Source organism: Melanaphis sacchari, unplaced genomic scaffold, assembly GCF_002803265.2.
Source record: "Melanaphis sacchari strain LSU unplaced genomic scaffold, SCAv2.0 Contig10_pilon_pilon, whole genome shotgun sequence".
NCBI lineage: Eukaryota > Metazoa > Arthropoda > Insecta > Hemiptera > Aphididae > Melanaphis > Melanaphis sacchari.
Genome location: NW_020270420.1, coordinates 3,981,356 through 4,007,531, shown reverse-complemented (window position 1 = coordinate 4,007,531; position 26,176 = coordinate 3,981,356). Strand labels below are relative to the sequence as shown.

General features: G+C 25.5%; 3 protein-coding genes across 6 annotated transcripts; all 3 read right to left on the bottom strand.

The window, feature by feature from the left end:
- Window positions 1-3,480: 3,480 nt before the first annotated feature.
- LOC112603560 (kelch domain-containing protein 10 homolog) lies at window positions 3,481-7,228 on the bottom strand. Its single transcript, XM_025352188.1, has 5 exons — window positions 7,079-7,228; window positions 6,279-6,460; window positions 5,866-6,073; window positions 5,468-5,796; window positions 3,481-4,062 (listed from the first exon to the last, which is right to left on the bottom strand). Exons 2-5 carry the CDS (start codon window positions 6,441-6,443, stop codon window positions 3,541-3,543), a joined length of 1,224 nt encoding a protein of 407 aa, XP_025207973.1. The 5' UTR covers window positions 6,444-6,460; window positions 7,079-7,228; the 3' UTR covers window positions 3,481-3,540.
- Window positions 7,229-9,280: 2,052 nt separating this feature from the next.
- Window positions 9,281-19,916, bottom strand: LOC112603686 (intraflagellar transport protein 80 homolog). Of its 3 annotated transcripts, none has more exons than XM_025352377.1 (15): window positions 19,751-19,916; window positions 18,426-18,595; window positions 18,225-18,335; window positions 16,621-16,799; window positions 16,010-16,099; window positions 15,561-15,698; window positions 13,989-14,113; window positions 13,658-13,906; window positions 12,131-12,294; window positions 11,866-12,054; window positions 11,628-11,775; window positions 10,491-10,785; window positions 9,993-10,132; window positions 9,470-9,590; window positions 9,281-9,379 (listed from the first exon to the last, which is right to left on the bottom strand). In XM_025352377.1, exons 1-15 carry the CDS (start codon window positions 19,840-19,842, stop codon window positions 9,317-9,319), a joined length of 2,274 nt encoding a protein of 757 aa, XP_025208162.1. In that variant the 5' UTR covers window positions 19,843-19,916; the 3' UTR covers window positions 9,281-9,316. The 3 variants fall into 3 exon arrangements, with proteins under 3 accessions (XP_025208162.1, XP_025208163.1, XP_025208164.1); XM_025352378.1 differs by having other exon boundaries at window positions 13,658-13,903; XM_025352379.1 differs by lacking the exon at window positions 18,225-18,335.
- Window positions 19,917-20,881: 965 nt separating this feature from the next.
- Window positions 20,882-25,108, bottom strand: LOC112603523 (lysine--tRNA ligase). Of its 2 annotated transcripts, XM_025352129.1 has the most exons (10): window positions 24,948-25,108; window positions 24,662-24,797; window positions 23,947-24,088; window positions 23,719-23,884; window positions 22,836-23,362; window positions 22,605-22,767; window positions 22,283-22,548; window positions 21,998-22,210; window positions 21,661-21,804; window positions 20,882-21,041 (listed from the first exon to the last, which is right to left on the bottom strand). In XM_025352129.1, exons 2-10 carry the CDS (start codon window positions 24,739-24,741, stop codon window positions 20,952-20,954), a joined length of 1,791 nt encoding a protein of 596 aa, XP_025207914.1. In that variant the 5' UTR covers window positions 24,742-24,797; window positions 24,948-25,108; the 3' UTR covers window positions 20,882-20,951. The 2 variants fall into 2 exon arrangements, with proteins under 2 accessions (XP_025207914.1, XP_025207915.1); XM_025352130.1 differs by lacking the exon at window positions 24,662-24,797.
- Between the last annotated feature and the right edge of the window lie 1,068 nt (window positions 25,109-26,176).

Here is a 26,176-nt window from a genome sequence, read left to right as displayed (position 1 = left end):
AGCAGAAACAGTTTGTCAGCCAATAATATCTTAAGTATACTTCATATTGTTTTTTTGATATTGCTATAATATATATATATATGTATGTATGTATGTATATAATATCTAAAATTATGAAAATGGAAATCTATGTCATGCATGTTCTCTGTAACTTCTTATCCGATAATCTTGATTTCTTTTGAAAAAGTACATCGCGGAGCCTATTTTTGATTTTGTAAGTTAATGAAAAATCAAGTTATTCATTTTTTTTTTTAATAATCGGTAAATGCGCACACAAAGATATATTTTTTTTTTTTATCTGTGTTACCAATTATTATAAATTAATGTTATAGTACATTGTTAAAATACCAAAAAAATTATCCACACACGTTACGCTAAATATTAGCATTAAGCAACCACATTAATACGGATGTATTTTGTACGGGCAACAAACCGGGCAGGGGATAGCCTTGGATCATTAATACATAATCTAAGGGATAGCTGGTCTCAGTGGTCTCTTATAATTTATAAATATTAAGTTTTATTACATTCAAACATAGGATTAAACGTTATACAAAGTACAAACACTGGTATGATGACAACTCATCTGTAATATCTTTTCGATCCAGTTTTGATCAATAACTATTAGACAGCCATGTTGTTACCAATAATAATCTTTTGTAACCAATGGCAACCCTAAAAATATTAAAATAATCGTTTTTCATGAGCCTGCAACAGATGTCAGCGTGGACTCCTCTCTTTTCAAAATTCTCTCTTAATGCACTCATACATCATAAAACTTAACTATTGACCAAAGTTCATAGTTCATACTTATTACTTCAGTGATTTCGGCAAGGTGATAAAGAATCAGTAAGTCAAGACATGTTATTATACCCATATATTATAATCATATAAATAGTTTATATTATTATAAAAGAAATTGAAATCTACTAATTATGTAGTAATGACTATTGTAATTTTATCGTTGTTGATCGTTAAATAAGTTGCTAATTAGGTGTTATAAGCTCAACCAATAAGATATAAAACTATAAGACTTATACCTAAATGCATATGATTAATAACGTAGATAATATATTAATATGTATTGCAATTCGCAATATAATTTTCTGTATTTACACATCTGTAGACTGTAGTACACTTTCTGTATAGTTTTTTACAAACAGCGTTATGCTTCTACGGGTACAATGATGCTAAAAGTGAAAATGTAATATTTTTAAAAAACAACAATTTCCATTCAAATCAAAAATATTAAATGATGTGTCATTGTTTGGGAATGGTTAAAAATAAGAACATGTTATTAAATGCTAAAAGATTTATAATAGGTTTATAATTTTTTCAAGATTTCGATCATTTTTTTTAAATTGAATTAAAAGTTCAACGGATAAATAACCAATTCATTTTAATGCTAAATGTATAGATTTTACAGTAATGTACTTGAATGTTTTTTCTCTTTATCATTACCGTTTAGGGTACCTAGTAAAAATGCTCCGATTTTCATTATTGAGAGTGGTTTCTAGTAGCAAATTTAATCCAATTTATACAATTGATACTCTAAGGTCAAACACAATAAAATAGTAGACTTTTAAAAATAATCAGTAAAAACAAAATAAAATTATACGTCACAGTTAATTTTGTTTTTTATTTTAATTTAAAAATAAAAAACTTTATACTTGCAATTTTCACCAAACGTTTTTATATTGTTATTTTCTATGCATGATAAAATATAAATATTTAGACTTTTTCAAGTTGTTTAGAGACATTTAGAGTAATAAAATTGAAATATGTCGATAAAAAAAATCATTTTCTAGGCCAAAATCTTTGAAAATTTAATACAAAATCCTACAGAAATTATTCTTATCTACCTACAAATATTAAAAATATATAGACACGACTTATATTTTATATGCATTTGAAAATAAAATTTTGACAAAACTGGTCAAAATCACATTAATTGTGATAAAATTTTGTAATAAAAACACAAACACTTTTTTTTTATACATTCGATTTGAAGTTCGAATTTGGATAAAATCACAAATTTAAACAATGTTAATTATTTTGTTACAATTCAATAACATTATTATTTATACGCAAGAACTTAGAATTATTATATATTTTATGAATTAGGTATACTACCGTAATACTAATGTCTAATAATACAATAAATAACGTATTTTAATAGCAATTTCAATTAATAGATATATCATGATACTTAAATAATATCTGATATAGATTGATTGACTGATTCCACTCAGAATCGTTCTTTGAGTACAATGATCGTCAATCGATCATTAAATTCAAATTTAATACATTCATTACAGTAATCCACTTGATACCATCAGTAAAATGAAGTGGTACCCACTTGTTCAACTTTTTTATTAAAAATAAATATGCTTCATAAGAATACAAAAAAAAAAATTACAACTATTTAAAACTGTATAAATTAAGTGAAGTGATCTATCTGTGAGGTTATCACTCGATACTATATAGTGCAATTGTTTAAAAAAATATAATATTTTACAAACCAATAAATTCTATTTTGCAAATTTTACATATTTTTACCAGACTTTCAACTTTAAATAGTGGTTTTGAAAAATATAATTACAAATTGGTTTTTAGGATTTGTAAATAAGTTATTAAATATTTAATTTATTGCAGAACATTTAAAATGTTTTACTCCAAAAGAAAAAAAATGTATGGATTTGTAAATTCTAAAAACTAGCATTTATGATTTATAAATTATTGCAATTTTTTTACAAATATAATTATTAAAGTTTAATCAGAAATTTTATGGACATAAACCTATATTAACATTTTTTTTTTTAATTAACTGTGATGTTATGCTTACTTAGTATACAATTTGAATTCTGTAAATTTTCTAAAATATTCTTTAAGGTATGTTTTAGAAGTGAATAAAATAAATATCTAGGTATTATATAGAATGCCAAGAAATTAAACAAGTATTTTATATCCATAACTTGCTGACAACATAAACATCCCAATTTTGTGATTTACGAGTATAATTGAAAAGAAACTGTGACACATAAAGTCTAATGAAATATCCTTACTTCACCATCATCAACTTTACAATACTAAATTTGACCAGACTAATAGGAATATATATTTTTATTTTTGAAAAAGTTACAAAGCTAATGAATTATTGTAAATCAATTTTATTATAATACAATACATATAAGAATACATTAACCACAAGTTTTAAATACTTATATCATGATAAAAATACAATTACAATAATAATGTTGATGAGCTTAGCCAACTTAGGTCAGATTTGTACAAATTACAATTTAAAAAATAAAATAAAAAAAAGAACAATAATAAAAATTGTAAAAATGTTTAAAACATTAGATTATACATTTTATGGATACAAAACCATTTTTTGATAAATTTCATAATAATGTAATTCAATTGACATTAAAAAGCAAACAAGATTTTAAAATTCATCAATAATATTTATATAATATTAACAATATTAATGTTCTAGAAAACTTTAATAAAGTAATGTATTTTTGAAATAAACTTAATTTAAAAAGTTCTACGAGCTTCAATTATTCGTTCATAATATTCTTGAGGTAAGCCAATTTTCTTTAGATATTCATCACTAGATTCAAACATTTGATCTTTGAAATAATGAACCATTGCTTCCCAACATATGACTTTCAATTTGGGTATTATGATCCATGCACTAGCAATGTCATTTGAACGGCCACCTCTAATATCTACATCATCATCAGACACTATACCACCATAACAACACATACGACCAGAAGGAGTTACAGCAGTTGAATGGAAGTATACAGGCCGAGGCATAATACACTTGGTGAGTTTTTCCCACTGTAAGGTGTCGAAATCAAAACGCCAAACATCTTTGAAGGACTGGAAGCCATCAAACCCACCACATATATATACCAAATTAGAATTCTCAGGACACTGAACACAGCTATGGCAGCTTCGGTTATTTGGATAACCAGGTTTTGGCACCCTATGGTCGTGTTTGGCCGGAAGAAATTGCCACTGTCTAGTAGCCAAATCAAACATATGGATTTTCTGGTAAAAATAATAATAGATTATAAAATACAAGAATTTAAAACATTTAATTATTATCAGTATTAAGATACAAATTGAGCTATCATGTTGTATGCATAAGTAATACCATAGATTGCAATAGACTGGCAGGCGCAGTAAGCATTTCAAAGATAGTTATAACTGAGGTTTGGAATTTATAGGAGCTAAAAATGACAAAATATACATGAAAAAAATTGCAAAATTTGTATGAAAAATCATGTTAAATATACAAAAATGTATTTAAAATTTCAAAAAACAAAATCCTACATTAATAATAATATGCACAAAAACAAATGTAAAATATGGAAAAATAAATTTATGATACTTAAAATATGGCAGAAAATGTATTAGTTTGATATCTAAGTGAACTAAATAAATAGCTAATGTCAATTACATACAATAACTTAACTAATGAATAAACAAGAAACAAATTTGTGGTAATCAATTATTTGATAATTTACCTACAATAAAATAATATTTTCTCATATTATAAATGTAATAGAAATTAAATGCATATTACACCATTGTCATTAAATTAATAGTCAACTACAACGATGATAATAAATATCATCGTTAAATAATATTGAGTTTTGTATTCAATATTATTTAAAATACATAGGTTAAAAAAAAAAAATCAATTGCTTAGAAAATATTGTATATTATGCATGACATGGAAATCAACGAAACAGCACTTTTCCCCTAGTATTGATAAAATATGCAAAATATGCATTTTCAATTTTTCAATTTTTAACTTTATCTTATCTGCCATAAATTAAGGGTAAATAAAACAATATTTATCACTTATAACTCCAAACTCTAGTTATAACTTATAAAGACTATACACTAAATAATATATTTTATTGACTTATTTAATATACAAAATAGATTAATAGATGAATAGTTAAGTCAGGTTAAGCTATACATTGATTACAAAATTGCATCATTAATATTTGATACTATTGAGGTATTCTTAAAACATTTTAAGTAGTATTACCAAATACCTATTAATTTAAATTTAAGTTAAACAAAATAGTTATTATCATAATTAACTAACAGTTCATTAAAATTACTAATTATAAACTTCATAGCTTACATAATATTAAACAAGTAATAAATATATAATGAAATATGTGCTATAACGTGTACAGGTATGTCTTTCCTACTGACTGTGATGTACATATTATGAGATAAATGAGTACTATTACTTTAAATAAATTGAAAATTAATTATTTTATTTCTTTAAAATAAATCCACTACATAGATGAGTTATAATATACAAAATGCACTCATCAAAAGATTAAAGTTCATAAAATAATGTGATTAAATAAAAACTAAATCTGTTGAAAATACCATATTTAAAAAAATAAATAAAATACTTTACACTAACCGAAAAGCCATAATAAATATTTCTGGCACCACCTCTTCCTCCACCAAATATGTATATTCTACCCTTGTAGAATATCACTTCATGTCGATATCTAGGTTCAGGTTCTTGACCTTCCCCGAGTGACTTATGTAATAACTCCCATTTTTTTGTACTCAGGTCAAATCGATGAACATCCATCTCATACTCGTAACCAGATGTGCCACCAATTGAATAAATATATTTACCATCCATTACAACACCTTGTCCATATAATGGTAATGGAACATCTCCAGATACTTCTAACTCTTCAAAACTCATTCCATTTTCTTTATACTCATTGGCTAAATTTCCTGAAATCATTAATATTGAATAATAATTTGATTGTGTATATCATTAATTTAAGTTGTGTAAAATCTTACCTAAGTACATGCGATTGCTACAAAATGCTCCAAATGGAACTCCAGTACCTCCATATATAATGATTATGTTACCAGATAGTGTGACTGAACTAGATGCTAATTCTTGAGGAACATTCTGACACTTGATTATTTTCCATTCACCTAAATCAAAACAATACTTCCAAAGCTCCCGCATGGCTGATGACATTCGATTACGAAGTGAAGCATCCTAAAGTACACATAAATTATGGTTTAAATTCTTAAAAAAACGTCTCTTAGATAAATTACAATATAAAAAAGGCAATTAAAAAGTAATAAACAAAATAATTTCCATTTTAAAATCAGAACATTAACCTTAAAAGAAATAAGAATTAAATTATTATAAATAATAAGAATTGACAGTAATTTTTATAAAAAAAAAATATTGGTCTAACATTTGTTTGAGGGTTAAAACCTCCATATGAGAACAGATAGGCATTATTGCACACCACACGATGTCCACTTCTCGCTAATGGACGTTGCTGTGGATCATGATTTTTCTTCAATATAGTGAACTGAAATGGTTTAAATTTGTATGTTGAAATGCTATTGTTTGACATTTTTTACTGCATTACACCTGTTTAACACATCAAAAACTATTTACTCATTTGACCATTAGATAAATTTTTAAGTAACATATCGAGAGTATATAATGAAGAATATGTACTTTTGTAGTAATAAATACTTTATTCATATTTTAAAGGTCTATAGAAAATAAATTGAATACAAAAACAAATGAAAATATCAAAACAATAAATCCAAAGTCATACTGAGCATAGTATAATCATAATAATAAATGGGCTAGACCGGATCTAGGGAAGGTAAATCAAAGATTCAATTATAATATATCTAAAATATATTATAAACATAAATTACCACACACAGGAATACATTTTAAATGTGTGTAGGTGAAGAATTTTTTGATATTTAATTATTTTCTATTTAAATATTAAGTAAGTCTAAAAAAATGAAATATTGAAATCACAACCCTGTTATTTTTAGACCGGGTCCTGAATGTATTGTGTGTGTTTGAAAATGATTAAATCACCTCTAACCACACTACAGTTAAACAGGATTATTGTTTAAATAAATAAATTTCAAATTGCTGAGGATAGGTACTTATCATGAGACTCTATGTCCTCTGACTTTTGGAAAAACACATTGAAACTAAATAAATAAATGTAAATTTACCTACCTGTTATGGTCGGAATTTGAATTACGTTCAAAGTGTGAATACAAAAAAAAAGAAATCACGGTAAAAATTAAAAACTAAAAAAAAAAAAAACTACCAATATTCACGACTTCTAGTCGTTTCGGTTCTATCTTCTATCAGTATTCAGTGTATCAGTATCACGGTTAAATACGTTCGTATTCGTATCAAATTCTCGTTTTATGAGCTCGCCGTTATCAGGGGTTTGTGATACCTTTAATAAACAGAAATATTATATGAATATATAACTCCGTGATAATAAAAAAAAACAATTGCGACGACTGGCTTAGTAGTGACCTATTCTACTGTTTTGTTTCGACGTCGCGCATCGGGTAGTAGTAAGCAATGTTAGGCGTATTGAGTAATATTACTCTAATCTTGTTAACACGATTTAAAATATATTTAAATCGTTATTGTAAGCGGCAGTCGATAGTTGCCAGTTCATCAACTGATTTGGTTGGTTTGTCGATAGATGCTGTTTGTTTGACGTGAATGAGTTGTGACCCAAATAAATTCAAAAAATCTAGCGAACCATGTAGGTAAATTTTAATAAACGAATTTGTAACTTTCATTGTTACGAAACTTAAATAATGTTTTCTTCTTCTTTCTCTCTGTCATTTAACTAATATATATTTTAATAACTGACTACTTACAGAAGGGAATCGAAAAAAAATTTGGGATTTGGTTAGGTAGGTACACAGGCCCGACAAGATAAGGCGCAGCAGGGGTGGCTGTATCCCTGGGGCCCGGCCAAAACCATCAGGTCTAATTTTTATTTTAATACAAATCTATACTGACTTGGATTAGTTTTCCCTGGAGCCCTTGATTTTTTTACACAGTCCTGGATAGATAATCTTCAAAAGTTTAGCAAATTTGAAATTTATTAAAAAAAAACTATATGCCTATCACTATAGCAACGGTAGTTATAGCCTATCCTGTCACTCTTATACCTACACCTCAATTCTAAAGGATCTGTAACAGAGTAACATCCTAAAAATTACCTCCATGAAAAATCAATAATAATTATGAATACTATTTTTATTTGTGAATATCTATATAAGTACCTAACTACTTAAAACGTATAAGAAAATTCCAATTATATGACAATACATTAAATTTATAAATTCAAAAAATATTTTTCATAGAATAATTAGTTTGAAACTTTTAAAATAACACTTTTCTTAACATTTCTTTATTGTCAATTTAAAAAGAAAAGTACTTATTGAAATTGAGTAAAAATAGAACAATCTGCACTAGTTAAAGTTGCAGGTTAAGTTTTTATTTTTTATTTTTGGAAAACTCATGATCCTGAGTTAGTAAAATCATTCATCAATATAAATTATTTAACCGACTTTTTTCATGAAAATATATTTGATATTTTAAAAACTAGTTTTTTAAATCCAGAATTTAATTACATTTTCCAAATTTTCTATTTCGATTATTTGAATATTTCATTAGTTGGTGCTTAAATCAGTAGCAGTAGCAGATTCAAGGGGAGAGGCACCTTGAACGTTATATTATATTTTTAGTTGTAATAGTATGAGTTAATAATGTTTTAATTTATTATGATTAATTCTATGTAATTATAATTAATGTATATAAAATATTTCACCAACACGCATTAATAATAATAGAATAAAATTATCTTGAGAAAAATGCATATAAAAATATGAGTGTGTTGTGAATTATCTAAGTACTCAATAGAACGGTATTAATTTATGTATTATCTTAATATAAATTACTAAAAATATTTTTGGTATTACCCTGTGATAAATGATAATATATTACTATAAACTTCTTCTTCACGTAAAGCTCTATAGGTAAACAATAATAGTTGACGACAATAAAAACTTTACTATGAAAGTAAAAAAAAAAAAAAAAAATGTTTTTATGTATTCTACTGAGTGCAATTAACAATTTTATTTTATCCCTTCGTCGATTAAAATTATAATGTCGATATATTTTACAATCTATAAGCATATTGCCAATTTAATATAATTAAAATGCTTTAAGCACTTAGCTAAACATTAAAGAAAACTTTAATTTCACTCAGTAATGCATTTTTAAATATTTTATTCAACGTTAATAATGATAAAAAAAAATGTCAAAAAACCATATTTAAAATTATTTAGGGTTATTATGATGGTAAGATATAATAATACTGATATATATTTGTATGATCAGACATTTATATTTCATACATTATATTAAATATTTTTTATTTTACGAACGTTGCTTTTCTTCTTCTTCAATTTCCTTCAATATCTCGTCATTATCAATTTCAATCTGAAAGAAGATAATTAATAAAACATTATTATTGTTGTCATGAATTTATTACGTATTTTGTATATTATATTTAAATCATATATCTCGTACATTAGAGTATTTTAAAAACTTTTCATTTGTTTCTTCTTTTTTGTAAAATTCTAAATAATTTCTTCGTTTATAAATTACCATGTTTAGATACTTCTTATGTTTAACTGCTAATTCCAAAGCTCTATAACAATTATAACAAGTAAATCAATTTAATAAATTTTTCACATTCATGAATACATACATTTGTTATTTTAAACTGTTATTATTAGTATTTTATATTAATTATATTAAATAAAATTGACAAAATAAAGATATACATTATCTACAAATAATACACAATAGAATTAAAAATTAAAATAACATTAATAATTTTAGACGCTGATTAGATAAGTTAATGATGTATTAATTACTCGTAGATTAACATTATGACTAAAATATAGTAAAAGTATTAGTCTATTCAATATTCACTTACATATATGTACATTATAATATATAGACCGTATAGTGGATATGTTTATTTACACTTATAGAATATAGTTAATAATTATTACTAGCACATCGTTTTGAGCGTTGGCTTACATACCTACTCCAGTTATGTATTTGGATATTAAACATAATAGCTTTAAATGTGAATCCGTTTCTGAGTAAAATGGATTCGGCTTCTGTTATTTTTCCAGATAGTAGAGCTAGTGATGACTCCTGAACTGTTCTGTTAGATATCGTCTAAGATAAAGAAAAATAAAGGTATATTAACTGATTGTTTGATAAAAATTGTGTAGATTATGTGTATGTACATAAACAATACATAAGTATGCAAAAACAACAACGCACTAACAAAAGTTTCAAATACCTATCTTAATTTGTTAAGATTTGTTTTTTAAATAAATAAATAAAACATTGTCCTTTGCTTATATGAGCAATATAACTGAGGTAATTACTAACTGTCTTGAGAACTTAAGGGAACTATTACTAGTTATATATTTGCATACCCTATACATTAATATTTATAACAATACATTGTATAATATGTAAAATTGTATAGTGCATATACAGTAATCTATATTTAAAAATGTATTAATGCCTTTATGTGTTGAATAAATGTCGCTCGCTCTATTTGCCCGATAGCAAGAAAACACTCTTCGACAGTATCGAGCTGTTTTGCCAACACAGCAGAACCGGCCAGAAGTGCCCACATCGCTTCATTCTTCACGTCTCGGCATACGATTCGACATTCCATCCATTTACTCGCACCGATGTAATTCTTCATAACTTTCAGATAAGGAGATACTTGGACGAATATTTTTACGCCGTCTGTGTTGATCAAACTCACCATATTGTCTTCGTATGACTCAATGTTTAATTTGTTACCGTAAAAACTGCGTGTTCGAAAAAAAAATACCCCAAACATAAAAAAACAGTTATGCAAAATATCAATCGTAAAACAATAATAACATTGTTTGATACTAAAATTATTTTAGTAATAATTAAATTATTGATTTCTATTAAATAATATTCAAGTATATAGGATATACAAATATTGCAGAGGATAAACACGATGAATGGTGACTGGTGAGACACATTGGATGAAATGTGAATACAAATATACTACAGAGTGTTTAACTATACAGGTAACTTGCATTATCTTGGAAAAAAAATACAAAATTGCATTTTTACTATTTTTCTTGCTATAATTTTTAAGTTTTATTTTTTTTTAAGCTACAATATACTTTATTTTCATATCCTAAACTAAAATATTGTTCTGAAAAATTCAAATTAATAGTTAATAAATAATAACATTATATTATGAATTATAACTTGTTATTATTTTTACTTTAGATGAACATTATCAAGTACTCGAAAAATATTAGTCTATTTCTCAGCTAGACAACTAGTTAACTTAAACTATAGATTAAAATTTGATTTTATGCCTTGATATTCTTAGAAAATTTCTATTTTTGAATGTGAAAGTTAATGTTTTAGTAACAAAAAGTAAAAACTTAAAATTATAACGATAAAAGATACCAAAAAGTTCGATTAATAATAAATGTTGTTTTGTAATTAGGTGCTTAAAATTATGTAAAATATAATTTAAAAAATATACTCTTCTAAATAATGAATGTTATTCTAGTATATTATATTATGATATTAATTAAATATACATACTTCAGTATCATTATTATATGGTATCAAAGTGAGCAATAAAAGCGATTTAATATACCTTAAGTCATTTTTTTCTAGCGACTTCCGGACAAGGATTTGATCATTCAGTAAAAGTAAAGGATCATACCACACTATTAAATTTGTATATTGCAACGCAGCCAGTGATTCTGTTTGACTGTTCCAGCACATGCTATGAAACATTGAACCTTTTGGTGTATGTGGAACACAAAAATATAATATAATATATTAATTTCTGTTTTTGATTTATACTCGTAGCATACGCATCGGTAATTTACCAAGCTTGTAGGATTTAGCACAGTCTTTATGCCCTATATGGACGATAAATATGTTCATATTCGAATCGATTAACGCCAAATAACGTTTATCTTGAAACTTGGTAGTCATTAACTGAACATCAGTAATTGTAAATTCGTGTTTAATTGTAGGTAACGAAATCAACGGCGCTATTTCGAAAACATGTATCACTAAACAAAATAATTAATTAACTTTATTGTGACGTATGAAATGCTAGTGTCTATCTCAGAATGTATTACTAATTACTTTTGTCATTTATTTGATCTCTTACAGCCAATAGATGATCAGATATGGATACGTGATTTCTTTGAACTACGTCACATTGCATATTTGGCCATTTAGGAGACGAAACCAATTTACAGTCATATGTGTAAATATCGACTCGGCTTATTGATAATAAACCAAAATACCTAAAATTTAATAAGATCAAAAATTAAAATGATCAGTAAATTGATCAACTGTTTTCGAACAAATGATATATTTTAATAAATGAAAAAAATGTACAGCATGTACATGATTGATTTTAAAATTTTAAAAACACATAAGTATTTAAATGATACAATTTAAAATCACATGATATCTATTAGTAAAATATCATACTTATAAGTTATAACGGGACATATTATTGGAACACTACAATAAACATTTTATTGACGACAAGTAAAAATATTTTAGACAATGGCGACATCAAAGTAATAGCATATGATTTATGATGATAGACATAATAGACACCTGAGGGCTGAGGTCAAATATCAAAAAATAAAGTGTCACATAGGCGTAAATGGGTAGTATTTTAGAGGTGGGATTTCAGGTAAATATTTATTTTATCCAAAAGTCACGAATTTTAAGCAATCAACATCATTTTGGAGGAGTTAGAAATCGAAATTTATCATAGTATCACAGTCTACGGTAACGAACTCAACGAAATAACGTGGAAATTTCTCTCACCTTGCCATCATCTTTCGGAACATTCTCTAACCACATAAGTTCAAAAGTTCAGCTCCTCGTCGTATACACTTTTTATTTACGGTGATAGGTATGGGCAATCTACATTCCACATAGTTGTACGAGTTTTGTTTAGAATCATGGGAAATATCTACAACCCCTTACCCCTCCTTCATATGTGTGCCACTGAAAAGATCATTTTTAGGTTTTAAAGATAATGGTTATATATTATTTTTAATAGGTTCACATGATTATAATTTAAAAATAATTATATTAATTTGTATCATTTTATTAATATTTTATAACATGTAAGCATTTTCAAGATTATTGAGTAAGTAAATAGGTAGTAGGTATCTTAGTACCTAGTACCTAGAATATAGAACTAAATATTATATTTTACGAAAAATCATTATTTTTATGATTATTATCCTTAATACTGATAATACGCATCAACATTTTCAAAAAATATAAATATTATAATAGTTTACAATAAAAAAAGGCTATTTTTATTTGAAAAGTAATTTTTATTGTTATTGAGTACTTCTCTCTTCTCTGAACACTCCGTTTGAAAATATAAAATTGTCTTAAGATATCTGCTATGGTAAATGAGAAATTCTTAAACCAGAATTTGAATGAATACCTTTAGTAAGGATCAAAAATTTAAGTAAAGAAGTGACCACTGACCATACTTAAAGTGAATCAGCTGATAAATACCTACTTAAGAAAATAATTGTAACTTGTCTTCGCTCGTAATATTGCGTATACTAAAACTAAGTATATAATAATAATAATAATTAATAAATATAATTTATTGTAATTTGTATTTACTTTTCAGTCAAAATTATCATAAACACGTTTGTGTCTTTTAAATTGATAATCTGCGGAGTGTTAAGATTGGGCATTTGATAAACAAAACACTGCGTGCAAGTGGTGATTAATAAATGGCTGTATTCCATAGCTACATGAACGATACGTTCAGGGAAATCAAGTTTTTCTTTGGTTTCGTTTAATATGTCCTTAACGGCCATTGTTTTCCGCGACGTGATCAAACAATGAAAATTCCGTCTCGAAATACTTCTGCCACATTAATATAAACAAGTACGTTTTAATTAACTGAGAACATCAAAATTCTAATCAATATAATATCCCTATATCCTACCTTTCAACCAATGTAGAAACCATTAGTCTTCCATTAGCGCACACAGCAGCTACTTGAGTACTATCCGGTGACCAACAAAGCGTACAAATACTTCCACAATCAACATAATCTGTTGATAGGACTACCTGACAGATGAAATAACTAATTGATTATCTATGTAAATCATATGCTATATAGGTACATCTAGAGCTATCTGAAAGGCTGATCAGTGACTCAATTTCTAAAGGGGACCCGATTTTGTTTTGTTGTTTTGGTCAATTTTGCTGAAATCAGGTAATTTTAAAAATCATCAATTGAATTTATGGACAGAAATGATTTTTAAAATTGCCAAATTTGAGATTAAGAGTTTTGAATATTGTAATATACAAATATTTATTATTTTAAATATTTGAAGCTGAATAAATTTAATTTGAGTTCTCATATTATAGATACTTTAAAAACCACTTAAATATAGTATAATATATAAATATTATTTACTATCCAAATTCTTTCAAACTTAACAATATCCAATAAAATAAATTATTTCATAAAATACGACTGAAAACATTTTTTGTAATATAATTTAGAACTATGATAGAATAAGGTAAAAAAAGAGTTACCGAAAAAATTAAAAATTAAAATATAAAATAATTAATATTAAAAATTAAAAAGATGTCATAAAAAATCAGTTAATCCATCAAAATATTTAGAATATGATTATAGCTAATGTTACCCAAAAATCGACGTATAGGTACCCTGTATACGTGTTAACTTATTATAACTTATTATTTATTAATCCATTGTTTATATTATAGCCCCATATTTTTTAAGATTTTAATTATTAAAATCTATGACTACAACTTTGAACTATTTTATCAAATATTGTATTACTATTTAAATATTTATTATAACTTATTTTTTATTATTATTCATTACACCATTCATTATTCAACTTATTGCATTAGTTTTTGCGTAAGCGTTGATGTTTTTGTGAATTTTAAGCTTTTTTAGTTATTTATTTATTTTTTGGCATTTGGCCAAAAATGTTTCACGTTCTCAATCGTTCAATATCAAAATTCCTGAACAAAAATGTATTTGTATATTTGCAAGGATAAAATACATATAATGATGTACGTCCGTTAAATGCATATAACTTAAAGTAATTTATTGCAAAAATTATTTGCCTAATAATTAAAAATAAACTTATAAGTATTTTTTTACTCCTTATTGAACCTTTCATCGTTTCACAATACTTTTATTTAAAACAATTAGTTTTGTTATAGCAATAAAAGTTGCTGAATTAACAGTTTTAAAATTACTTGATAGATAAACTTTTTAAAATAATAACTATTTGGCATACTCCGCTCAAAAGTTATTTATTGTAAATAATGATTATAGGTAGTAGTATTTCAAATTAAAATATTTAATTATTTATGATTTTAATAAAATCCAAAACAATGATTTATTATATGAGTATTGGGTCTGATTTCTGAAATTGTATAATGATTATGTTATACATAATTATTACGCAAGTAAATATTATGCTTAAAACAATAAAGTTAATTATATATTTATTTTTGAAAAATTACTCACTCCGTATTGATTACAAATTAAAATTGTATTGAAAAAGCTAACAACTAACAAATTTCCATCAGACTTCCAACAATGAGATGTTACTGGATGTGTGAGTTTTTCGCTCACAAATACAGAATTTCCATATGAATCCCAAATCTATAAAATGATACATATTATAAATAATAATATATAAAGGCTACTAATTAGTTTAAGAATATGTTTAATAGAATATTGGTTAACATTTCAACGATATTTCAAATTTTCAAATAGAATCGAAAGTTGAAACATAAATATATAATAATTGAAGAAAATGAGGACATTCATATTGAAGTTTTTTTGAAATTTGGTTAACTAAAAATAATGCTATAAACTACTAAATAATATTAATTATTTTGTTGTATATGTATATTATTATGCTATTAACATTTATAACTTATACTTAAGTATTTATTTTATTAGCTACATACCTTATAGTAACAATCTTCGCCTCCTGATACAATTAAATCGTTAGCTCTACACCATGATACTTTGAGTATAAGATCACTATGGCCTCGAATCTAAGTAGGTACATACTATTTATTATTAAGGAAGTACATAATATTTAACATTAAACATATGAAAAGGACCCGTAAATAGTTGTTATAGCTTATAAGTATAGACATAGCCTCATAAACCGACTTAAAAATGTAGCTAGGTATACTTTAAGACCAATGAGGTTACCCAATATGGCAATAAGTGAATAATTATAAAAAAACTCTTCCTACTTTCGAAGTTTTCAACTAACCAACAATTAACTTTTAATTTCATACATATTCTGATATCCCATAGACCATAATTCACCATCCCAATATTGAGAACGTATATATAAAAGTAAAACAAGTATAAAAATGCACCACTTTCCAGTACAAACATTATTTTGTTTAAAAATTGTAAAAATAATATCGATACTAATATAGTAGTAAACTAGTAAACCTTATATAAAAAACCTTATACCCAATATAAATCCTTTTTTATGTCAGACCTTTAATAATCAAATTTCAAGTTCACCCATTTAAATGTAAAAAACTTATAAACGTACTCTAATTGTTTTTATATTCGCTTTTAATGATTTAATACAAAGCGTATCATGTTGAGTATATACAATTTTGGATGAATCGAAATTCCAGTCGGCCGATAATATTGGCTCAGCATTTACGACCAATTTTGTTCTCAACATGCCGATACGAGACCATATCTTTATAGATCCATCCTCGCCAGCTGTAAGTTACAAAAGTAATAATAATGATAATAATATATAATACAACCAGTGACGGCGCTAGAGTTTGCGGGGCCCTGGGAAAAATAAATCACTATCTATACTTCAGAATCTTTGAACCAATACCGGCAGGGTCTAAATTAAAATTTTCAAACTTAAGGCTCCGGGCAACTGCTCCTATTGCATTGTTTTATTTTCAATGCCCCCCCCCCTCTCACCGTCACTAAGTACAACTATACATTAAGTAATTAATTATTAATTATTAAATAATGATGTTATGCAAAAAGCAATCATCTCACAAATGTTTTATTTGGAGATAATTCAAGTTTTACAAAAATAGTTTTTTAAAAAAATTCAATACATCAAATTTTGATATATCTAGTATATACTTATCATATTGAATACTATGATATTCGCACTCTTTGTGCACGAAGTCACCATTCCTCTTGATGCACGTAATGAGACAAGGAATTAATTTCTATTGTAGTTACACAAATTTTTTTGCAGATAAACCTACTTAAACATTTTCAATATAAGCTTAAGCTATTTACTACCGAAGGGAAAAATAGTTCTTGGAAGCACAAAAATCTTTGAAAAAACAACCCGTCGTTCCCTTGTTAGCGTTGATATTTTCGACAGTGTGAGTGCATCATTAAGTGCACTTTAAGATCATCCATCTTAATATCAACCCCTTCTCTGAATACCAATTTTTGTAAGTTACAACTTGACTTCTTTTAGCAAATCAGTGTGTTTTTTTCAATTCACTTATTTTTATTTTTGAGTAGTAAGTACGCACTTATTGTGTCACCTAATGACTTAATCATGCTACAATATAATATATACGTATAGTCTATAGGCAGTTGTAAGACAGGTAAGAGCGACAAAACTTATGTAATATATATTACGTTTATCACATTTTATTTGTATGTATTACATATAATTTATTGTACGATGTATTTAATCAAATTTTCGAATACCTAACCTCGAGATTATTAGGGTTATAACTGTCAATATTTTCTGGCATTTAAAATAGTGCAAGAAATCATACAAGTTTTAATATCATTTAGGTACATAGGTAAATCTTAATTGTCTTATTTTTACATTACCTGTCCTATCATAGTATAATTAAACATTTTACACCGTTATTGTATGCAATCATGTTGTATTTAAAAGGGATTTTTAATAATTCAACAAATATACTCGTATACACAATCGTGTTCTTAATGTTTCTATAAATGTAATTCATACACAATCTAGTTCTATCTGTCGTAATAATTTTGATTTGCTTCAACTATATTGATATTAATGTTTATAATTTTTAACTATCTGTAGATGATTGGTTTACCTGCAGGAGTTCACCAAACTTAAAAAAGTAGACTTCTTTAATCCATACATCATAATGTTTAACTTTAAATTATTATACTAGCCTGTTAATAAAGTAGAACCATCAGGACTCCATTTTCCGACCGTTACGTTACCTTCATGGGCGTCTACGGTTTTATCAATTTTAGTGGGTTTGCTCATTAAATGTAACTTACCTAGTTATAACAAAAAAAAAAAAAAATAAAATAATAAATATATTTATTACTAATTGAAATGCTACATCATTTTTTATTTTATAAATATACCATTAGATGAAGTTATAAGAATTTGTTCAATCCCTGCTGTTTTGTTTGTGAGCCTCTGAGTACTAGATAATATATGTAAATCTATAGGATACGACGACTCATCAGAAAAATCGCACAATTTAATACTTTCTTTTGTGGTTTGGCTCCATTTTGATAACGTTGAATCATTTCTAAGTTGTATAAACGAAAGTATTTAAATTATAAAAGTAATGAAAAATAATATAAGTAAACCTAACTAATGAATTTAATACTACCAGCTGGAGATATTCATTATCCACCTATATATTATTATCAACACTTTTATTTTATACACATATAATATATATATGAATGTGTTACAATTTCTAATTAATGTTAAAATCTATTCATATAGGTAACTATTATAACTTAAGTTAATAATCATTAGGTTCAGGTAACGAAATATATCAAAAATTTCTTTTTTTTAAATATTTGTATCAATATTACATTAATTATCTATTTATGTGGCTATGTATTATTATTATATACAATTTTTCATAAGGATAATATAATTAAATAGTTTAAAAGTTATAATTTAACAATAAAATAACAATTTATTTTAAAGATTTAACGTTAAAAGTTATAAAAAATACATGCATTTTTAAAAATCCAATTTTATTTACATAATATGTACCTAGACAATAATTTTTTATTTCATAAATTTTAAGTTAAGTTAAATAACGTTAGTTAACTCACGGTTCTGTTATACCTTTTGGCTATTTATGATATGTAATATGTATGTTCTATAGATATATTGCCATATTAGTGTAAATAATGGAGAGTTTATTGGACATACCTTTAATTGTACCAAGCCCTCATTGAGTAAAAATAATAGATAAATATTATTTTCTCTAATTTAAAAATTATTTAAATTTTATTTTTTGGCGAATATGTGGTAAAATAATATGACGTCATACGAAATAAATAAATATGGCCTAATCTTGTAACATTTTACCGTTTAAATCTATACCTATATATGTTTATCAGCTACCCTATTTGCTTAATGGATATTAAATGTAAATGATATTATTGATGAAGGTATCGCCAATATTTTTTAAGCTATTGTATCTATGGTAACGTCTATAGACCATAAAGCTAAAGAATCATTTTTCATTTTTCCGAAAATAATGTTATAATTATGAATTTATGAGACTAAAATTATACAGACTATAAGTGGGGAATCATTACTAGCTTACATAAAATGCACTGTTGTGTGGAATATCTGAATACATAATATGTGCATCACTCTATATTAAACCTATTTGATATATTTTGTTTAACATAGGTAGTTAAAATCTTTCTCAAACCTTCCAATTATAATTTCATCGTTTCCAGTCCAACCAATGCAAACAACAGATTGATCCTCAGAAACTTTTAAGATTGTTGATTTGAAACGCATTTTTAATTCAATAATTAAAAACAAATAACTCGTAACAAAAGTTTATATTTATTAACTCAAAATATAGTATTGTATCTTATATTTTATGTACACAAATTATTATGTTTACAACACGAACCACAAATATAAATTATACAACACTAACAACACAACTGTTCAAAACTAATCTGAAAGTATTTCATCACACCTCATACCACAAGCAAAAATAAAAATATTCTCTCAAAAGTAGTTACATACAATTATAGGTATTGATGACTAATAATTTGTTTGTACACACATTTCCATAGCAACAATAGCCATAGGTATAACACTTAATAAACTACCAAGCGCCAATTATTTAAATTTTATATCAAATATTTTAGGTTATAGCTGTGTAATCACAATGTTAACTGAAATGTATAAAATACAATTATTATAAAAGAAATTTACTTTTTTATTTTATTGTAAAAAACTTAACAAGTTCAACAACTTAATGAACACAATTATCTGTACCACCTTAATCAAAATATTCAAACACAAACAGTGTAATATTATTCAGACATGTTGAATAATTCCTAGGAGAAAAGACACCTGCTGAAAATAATTAAGATGGATGGAAATTAGTAAATTAATTTCAAACTTAAACCTCCTTTTTAAAAGTTTTTAGTTATTAATTATACATGAAATTATTTATCGTTTATATCAAAATTAAATTATTAAAGAACTTATAGATTTATTAGCCGATAAATTAAGTATTTTCAGTTAGCATAAACACACTGCAAATTACTTACAGTATTGTTATTTTGTTTTTTATACAAAAAATTAAAGGTCTTTTTTGAAGGCCACACTACAAATTTGAATCAAAAAGAATTCTGCAAGAAAATCAAATTTCCATATAACAGAATTTTAAATATACAAATGTGTACATTGTGCAGTACAAATGATGACACTAATTACATATAAATTTTTTTAAACTACTAAGTAGACATTTTACTTAGATTGTACACAGGTTAATTAGACATTTAATATCATTTAATTTAAATTAATAATAAACAATATATATGATACTATTTGAAAAATTTGCAATTTATTCAAAAATATTATAACTTAATAATTACATTACATAGTACTTATGCAGTAGATTTTTCATCTTCATTCTTTTTTTCTTCTTTATTTTTGTTTGGATCATCTGGTTTCATTGCTGGGAAAAATAATACTTCCTATAAAATTTAAAAATGTGGGATTAATAATTAAAAAACTACTAATACTTAAACAATTAAAATGATTTAATATTATTTTATAAAATGTTCTTGATATATCAAAATACTTACATTTTTAACTGGAAATCAATTGTACTAATGTATATTACATCTTTTAAATTAAGTTATAAATGCTGAGTATAAAATATTTTGAGTATAAATAAATATGAAAACTGTTATTAGTTTATTTTCTTATACATAAAGAAAGCTTAAAAATATAATGTAATAAAAATAGAACAAGATTATAAAATAAGCAATAAAAAACCTAAATAATAATGTAGATCAATTAAAAATTAGCTTTACATGAAAAATTATATTATCAGTTTGTAAATAATATACAAACATGATAAGTTGCTCATTGTTCAATATGAAGAAAATTTATAATATTATAAAATATAATTTTACAAATAAGTTTGTAATCATAAATCATTTTTTTTTTTAAGGTATATTGATTATTAACTACTTGGTTTTGAAAAATATGTGTGGTCATTTAGCCAATAATATGACTAATACAAGGTTCATTACTTAAAACAATTTTTTTAATTAAAAAAAGTTAACTAAACACAAACAAGTTACTTACTTTAATGTTATTAGAATCTGTTAAAAACATGGTTAAGCGGTCAATACCAAGACCCCAACCAGCTGTAGGGGGTAAGCCATATTCTAAAGAAGTACAGAAATTTTCATCTATCAATTGAGCTTCATCATCACCAGCTGCTTTATCCTAAATACAAAACAAAAATATTACAGTAATAACAATTAGTAACTAATATGTTAAATAAATTATATTATAAAGTTCAAGATAATCAAATTATGGATGCTGTAATTTAATTTAATTTGTTAGTAATAATAATAAAATAAATTATTTTTGTAAAAATTAAAAATCAATTAATTTTATATTTAGTCACAAAATTTACTTTTGCTTGTTGCTCAAAACGCTCTCTTTGAATCATGGGATCATTCAACTCTGTATAAGCATTGCATACTTCTTTTTTCATAACAAATAATTCAAATCGTTCTGTTAAACCAGGTATGGAACGGTGCCATTTCGCTAAAGGTGACATTACTTGTGGATGGTCACAAATAAAGGTTGGGTTTATACATTTTTCTTCAAGAAATTCTCCCACAAGCTAGAAAACATAGAACATTAGGTTTTCTTCAAACATTACATATTTTTATTTATTATAAATTTTGATGTGTACTTTATCTAATAGCCTGGCTGAAGTTCTAGGTGGCGGGCATTCAATTTCATGTTTTAAACAAAGATCATCAAGCAATTTATTTGCTTCAACTGTAGCTAATTCAGTAGGACTAGGAAGCTTAACTGACAAAACTTCTTCCAAAGCTGGGAACATGTACATCCTTTTAAAAGGCGGAGTAAAATCTATTTCAAATGGTTCAGTGTTGGCATCCACACCATCAGGATGATATTTTATTTTATATGTGCCATAAATACTTTTTACAAGACCTAAAAAGATATTTTAATTATATACTTAATAACTTTAAAACTATATCAAAAAGTACCAGATAAAAGATCTTCTGTAATTTGCATAAGATCATTGTAATCTGCATATGCCATATAAAATTCACAAGTAGTGAATTCTGGATTGTGTGTTAAGTCAATCGCTTCATTACGAAATTGTCTGCCAATTTCATACACACGATCAATACCACCAACAACAAGCATCTATTATTTAAATTAAGTATAATTAATAAAATAAATATAATATAAATAACATGTATAATTATAATTACTTTATGATAAAGTTCTGGAGCCACTCTCATAAACAAATCCATATTTAAGTCATTATGATGTGTGATAAATGGTTTTGCAGTTGCCCCACCAGCAATCATATTCATCATTGGAGTTTCAATTTCAAGGAATCCTAAATTGTCTAAGAACCGACGAACATAAGAAATCACTTTTGCTCTTATAATGAATTTGTTACGCACATTTTCATTAATGATTAAATCTAAATATCGTTGTCTATATCTAGTCTCCTTATCTTTTAAACCATAGTGCATGTGAGGCAACATGTGCAAACATGGGGTCAACAATTTTATGTTTTTAGGAAAAATTGACAATTCCCCTTTTTTTGTTTTGCCTGGACTGCCTGTAACACCAATTATATCACCACGCCGAATTTTTGATGTGTCTGCAAAGAAACTTTCTTCAGTAGTATACTGTTTAGCATTCGCCATCACTTGAATTTTAACACCTTCCCCACGTAGATCATAAAATATTAATTTAGGACCAGATTCACGAATAGCATGAACTCGACCTGAAATTACATTATTTATTTTTTTAATTATTATATTAGTACATTGCTTTGACTTCCTAAAATCAAAATGTTAATAATCTTGTTGTACTATAATATTACATACTTATTATATTTCAATATGTATCTAATTGTTTTAATTTGTAATAAATAAAATACAAATATAAATTATTCATGTGCATAATACTGTTTAAATAATAAAAAAATTATAGTACAAGATCATTTTGTAAATAATTTTGACTATGGTTAAATATTGACAGATTTTAAACAAAATTCTGAAATGATTGCACAGATATAATTTTTATGTTTGTACTTTGAAATACAAATAAAAAATAATTTAAATGTTGTACAAAACATACCTGCAACACTATATTTTTCATCATGTAAAATTTGAGTTTCAGCCAAAGAACTGAACTTTTCAATGAATTCTTCTAAAGATATAGTTACATTGAATTTATGTGGATACGGTTCCTCACCATCTTTTTTCATTTGAGCAATAGTTTGTAGACGTAAACTAAAGAATTCCTATAATTTAATTTTTTTAATTAATAAACCACATATTAAGAATTATCTTATGCTTATTTTACATTAGGACTAATGTCTGCAGATTTAGTAGCAGCCGACAAATCACTTTCTTTCTTCACTACTGGTGATTTTTTCTGAACAGCCGATTCCTTTTCCAATTTCTCCTTAGCTTTTTGTTCAGCTTTTAACCTTCGCTTGAGCTCACTACAGAAATACAATTTACAGTTTACATAGATTAGATATTAATAAATAATTTAGCTGGATACAGAGTGAACGTGAATATTGTTTTTCAAAGTTAAATTAAATAACATATCATTATTAAATTACATTTATTTATCAACCAATTAATAATAATTTATAAGACAATAGGTACCTACATTTTATTCAATAATATTAAAATAATAGTTTGATTGAATAACAATTGATTCTAATGTCCAACAATAATACTTAATACAAAATTAGACGATGATAATTTGAATATACAGCATAACATTATTAATTAAATGTGTTTAACTAAAAATAAAATAGGTATTAAATTTTAGTTAAAAAAAATAAAAAAATAATAATTAGAATTCTTTAAGAGTTATTTGGTAAAAAACCATGTACTAATGTCTAATCAACAAGAATTGTTTTATTGAAAATATAATTAAATGTTAATTAATTAGCTAAATACTAAGAAATATTTATATTTCATACTGGTTCGGTATTTATTTAAAATATCAAAATTATCTGTAACATTCACTCCGATACCAGTTGCTGAATGAAATATTACTATACCTCTGAGCCCGACAAGATGTATATATAAATCTTGTTTGGTATATATATTTGTTTGCCAATCGACTCATAAATACACTCATTTTGTCAAATTATCAATTTATAGTCTTAATTTATTCAACACCAATTTCATTTCTATCTATTCAATTAATATAGTTTATAAGGGATAATAAAAAAGGTAAATATTAAAAAATTATTTTTTCTAATACGTTTCTACGTCACATATCTTTTTCCGTCCTATGGAAACGTTCTTAAATAGTAATTACAATAATGTAAACTTCATACATACTTTTTAGATAATGGAGCCTCGGAACCTTCCATTTTAACTAATTAAAGAATTTAAGTATTGTATTGTTATGAATTATAATTATTAAAATAAATATTTAAACTCCAATAAGTCCAATGGACCAAAGAAATTCAATTTTAAAGCAAACAAGCAAACTGTGAAATGAGGTTATGTGGTAAATTCAAGTAAACCAAAAACATCAAATTATCGATAGTCTTAAAAAATATTATTTAAAAATAAAAATATTTCAAATTAAAAAAAAAAAAATCGTAGACCCCGAAAGAGTTAAAAATAATTTTAACTCAAACGTCAAGATTTAATGCGCTTAACCAAATAAAGTGATGAACAAACATGATGATTAAACGAGTACACAATATTTTTTAATTTATGTTTCGAAAATCGATAGCAGATAGTATACCCAAATAAATCGATCGATTTTTATATAAAATAATGATAACAGTGACAACATTCACCACGGTTTATATATACGTATATCTTAAATCGTACTTATCACATTCCTGTAATCATGAAGACTGTACACATAAATAGATAGCATGGCTATTAATATCTTTAGTTCGTGGACTCTATTCACCGGTCATGAATATAAGAGAATGTAAATAAATGAACGTTTCTCTTACGTTCATTGTTCATGTCTATAGTGTCTTTAGTTCTTTACTCTTTAGTATTCATGACAATGATACTAATGTGATATCATCAGACATCAGTGGTGTATGGAATGTAGATGCACTATACACTCTAAAGAATAGGTTTAGTTGTTTGGATGAAAATGATGAAATCGATTTTATCTAACCTGTACATAAACCTTCATCTAATAAGTTATAATAACTGTTATAAAGCATTAAAGTAAATGCTTAGAAAATATAAATTATAATATCTAGATATGTCTACTAAGTCGATGGTGTTAATGGTATATCTTGTATTATAGGATACAGGTACATAAAATATTTTTCATAAATATTAAATAATGCATAATACAAATTACAATTTATTGTGTGATGAACACGATGTTATTAATACGTTACTTATCGTATTAAGTATATATTTATTAACATAAACATTGGCGTGTTCAGAATTTGGTAGCCGAGGAGACCTATTTTTTTTTGTTTTTAGACATGAAGAAACATTTTTTTTATGTTACAAAACTCATAATGATAAGAATATTTAATAGGTATATGGACTAGAGCTGGGATTTTGATGCAAAAACCTCTTTT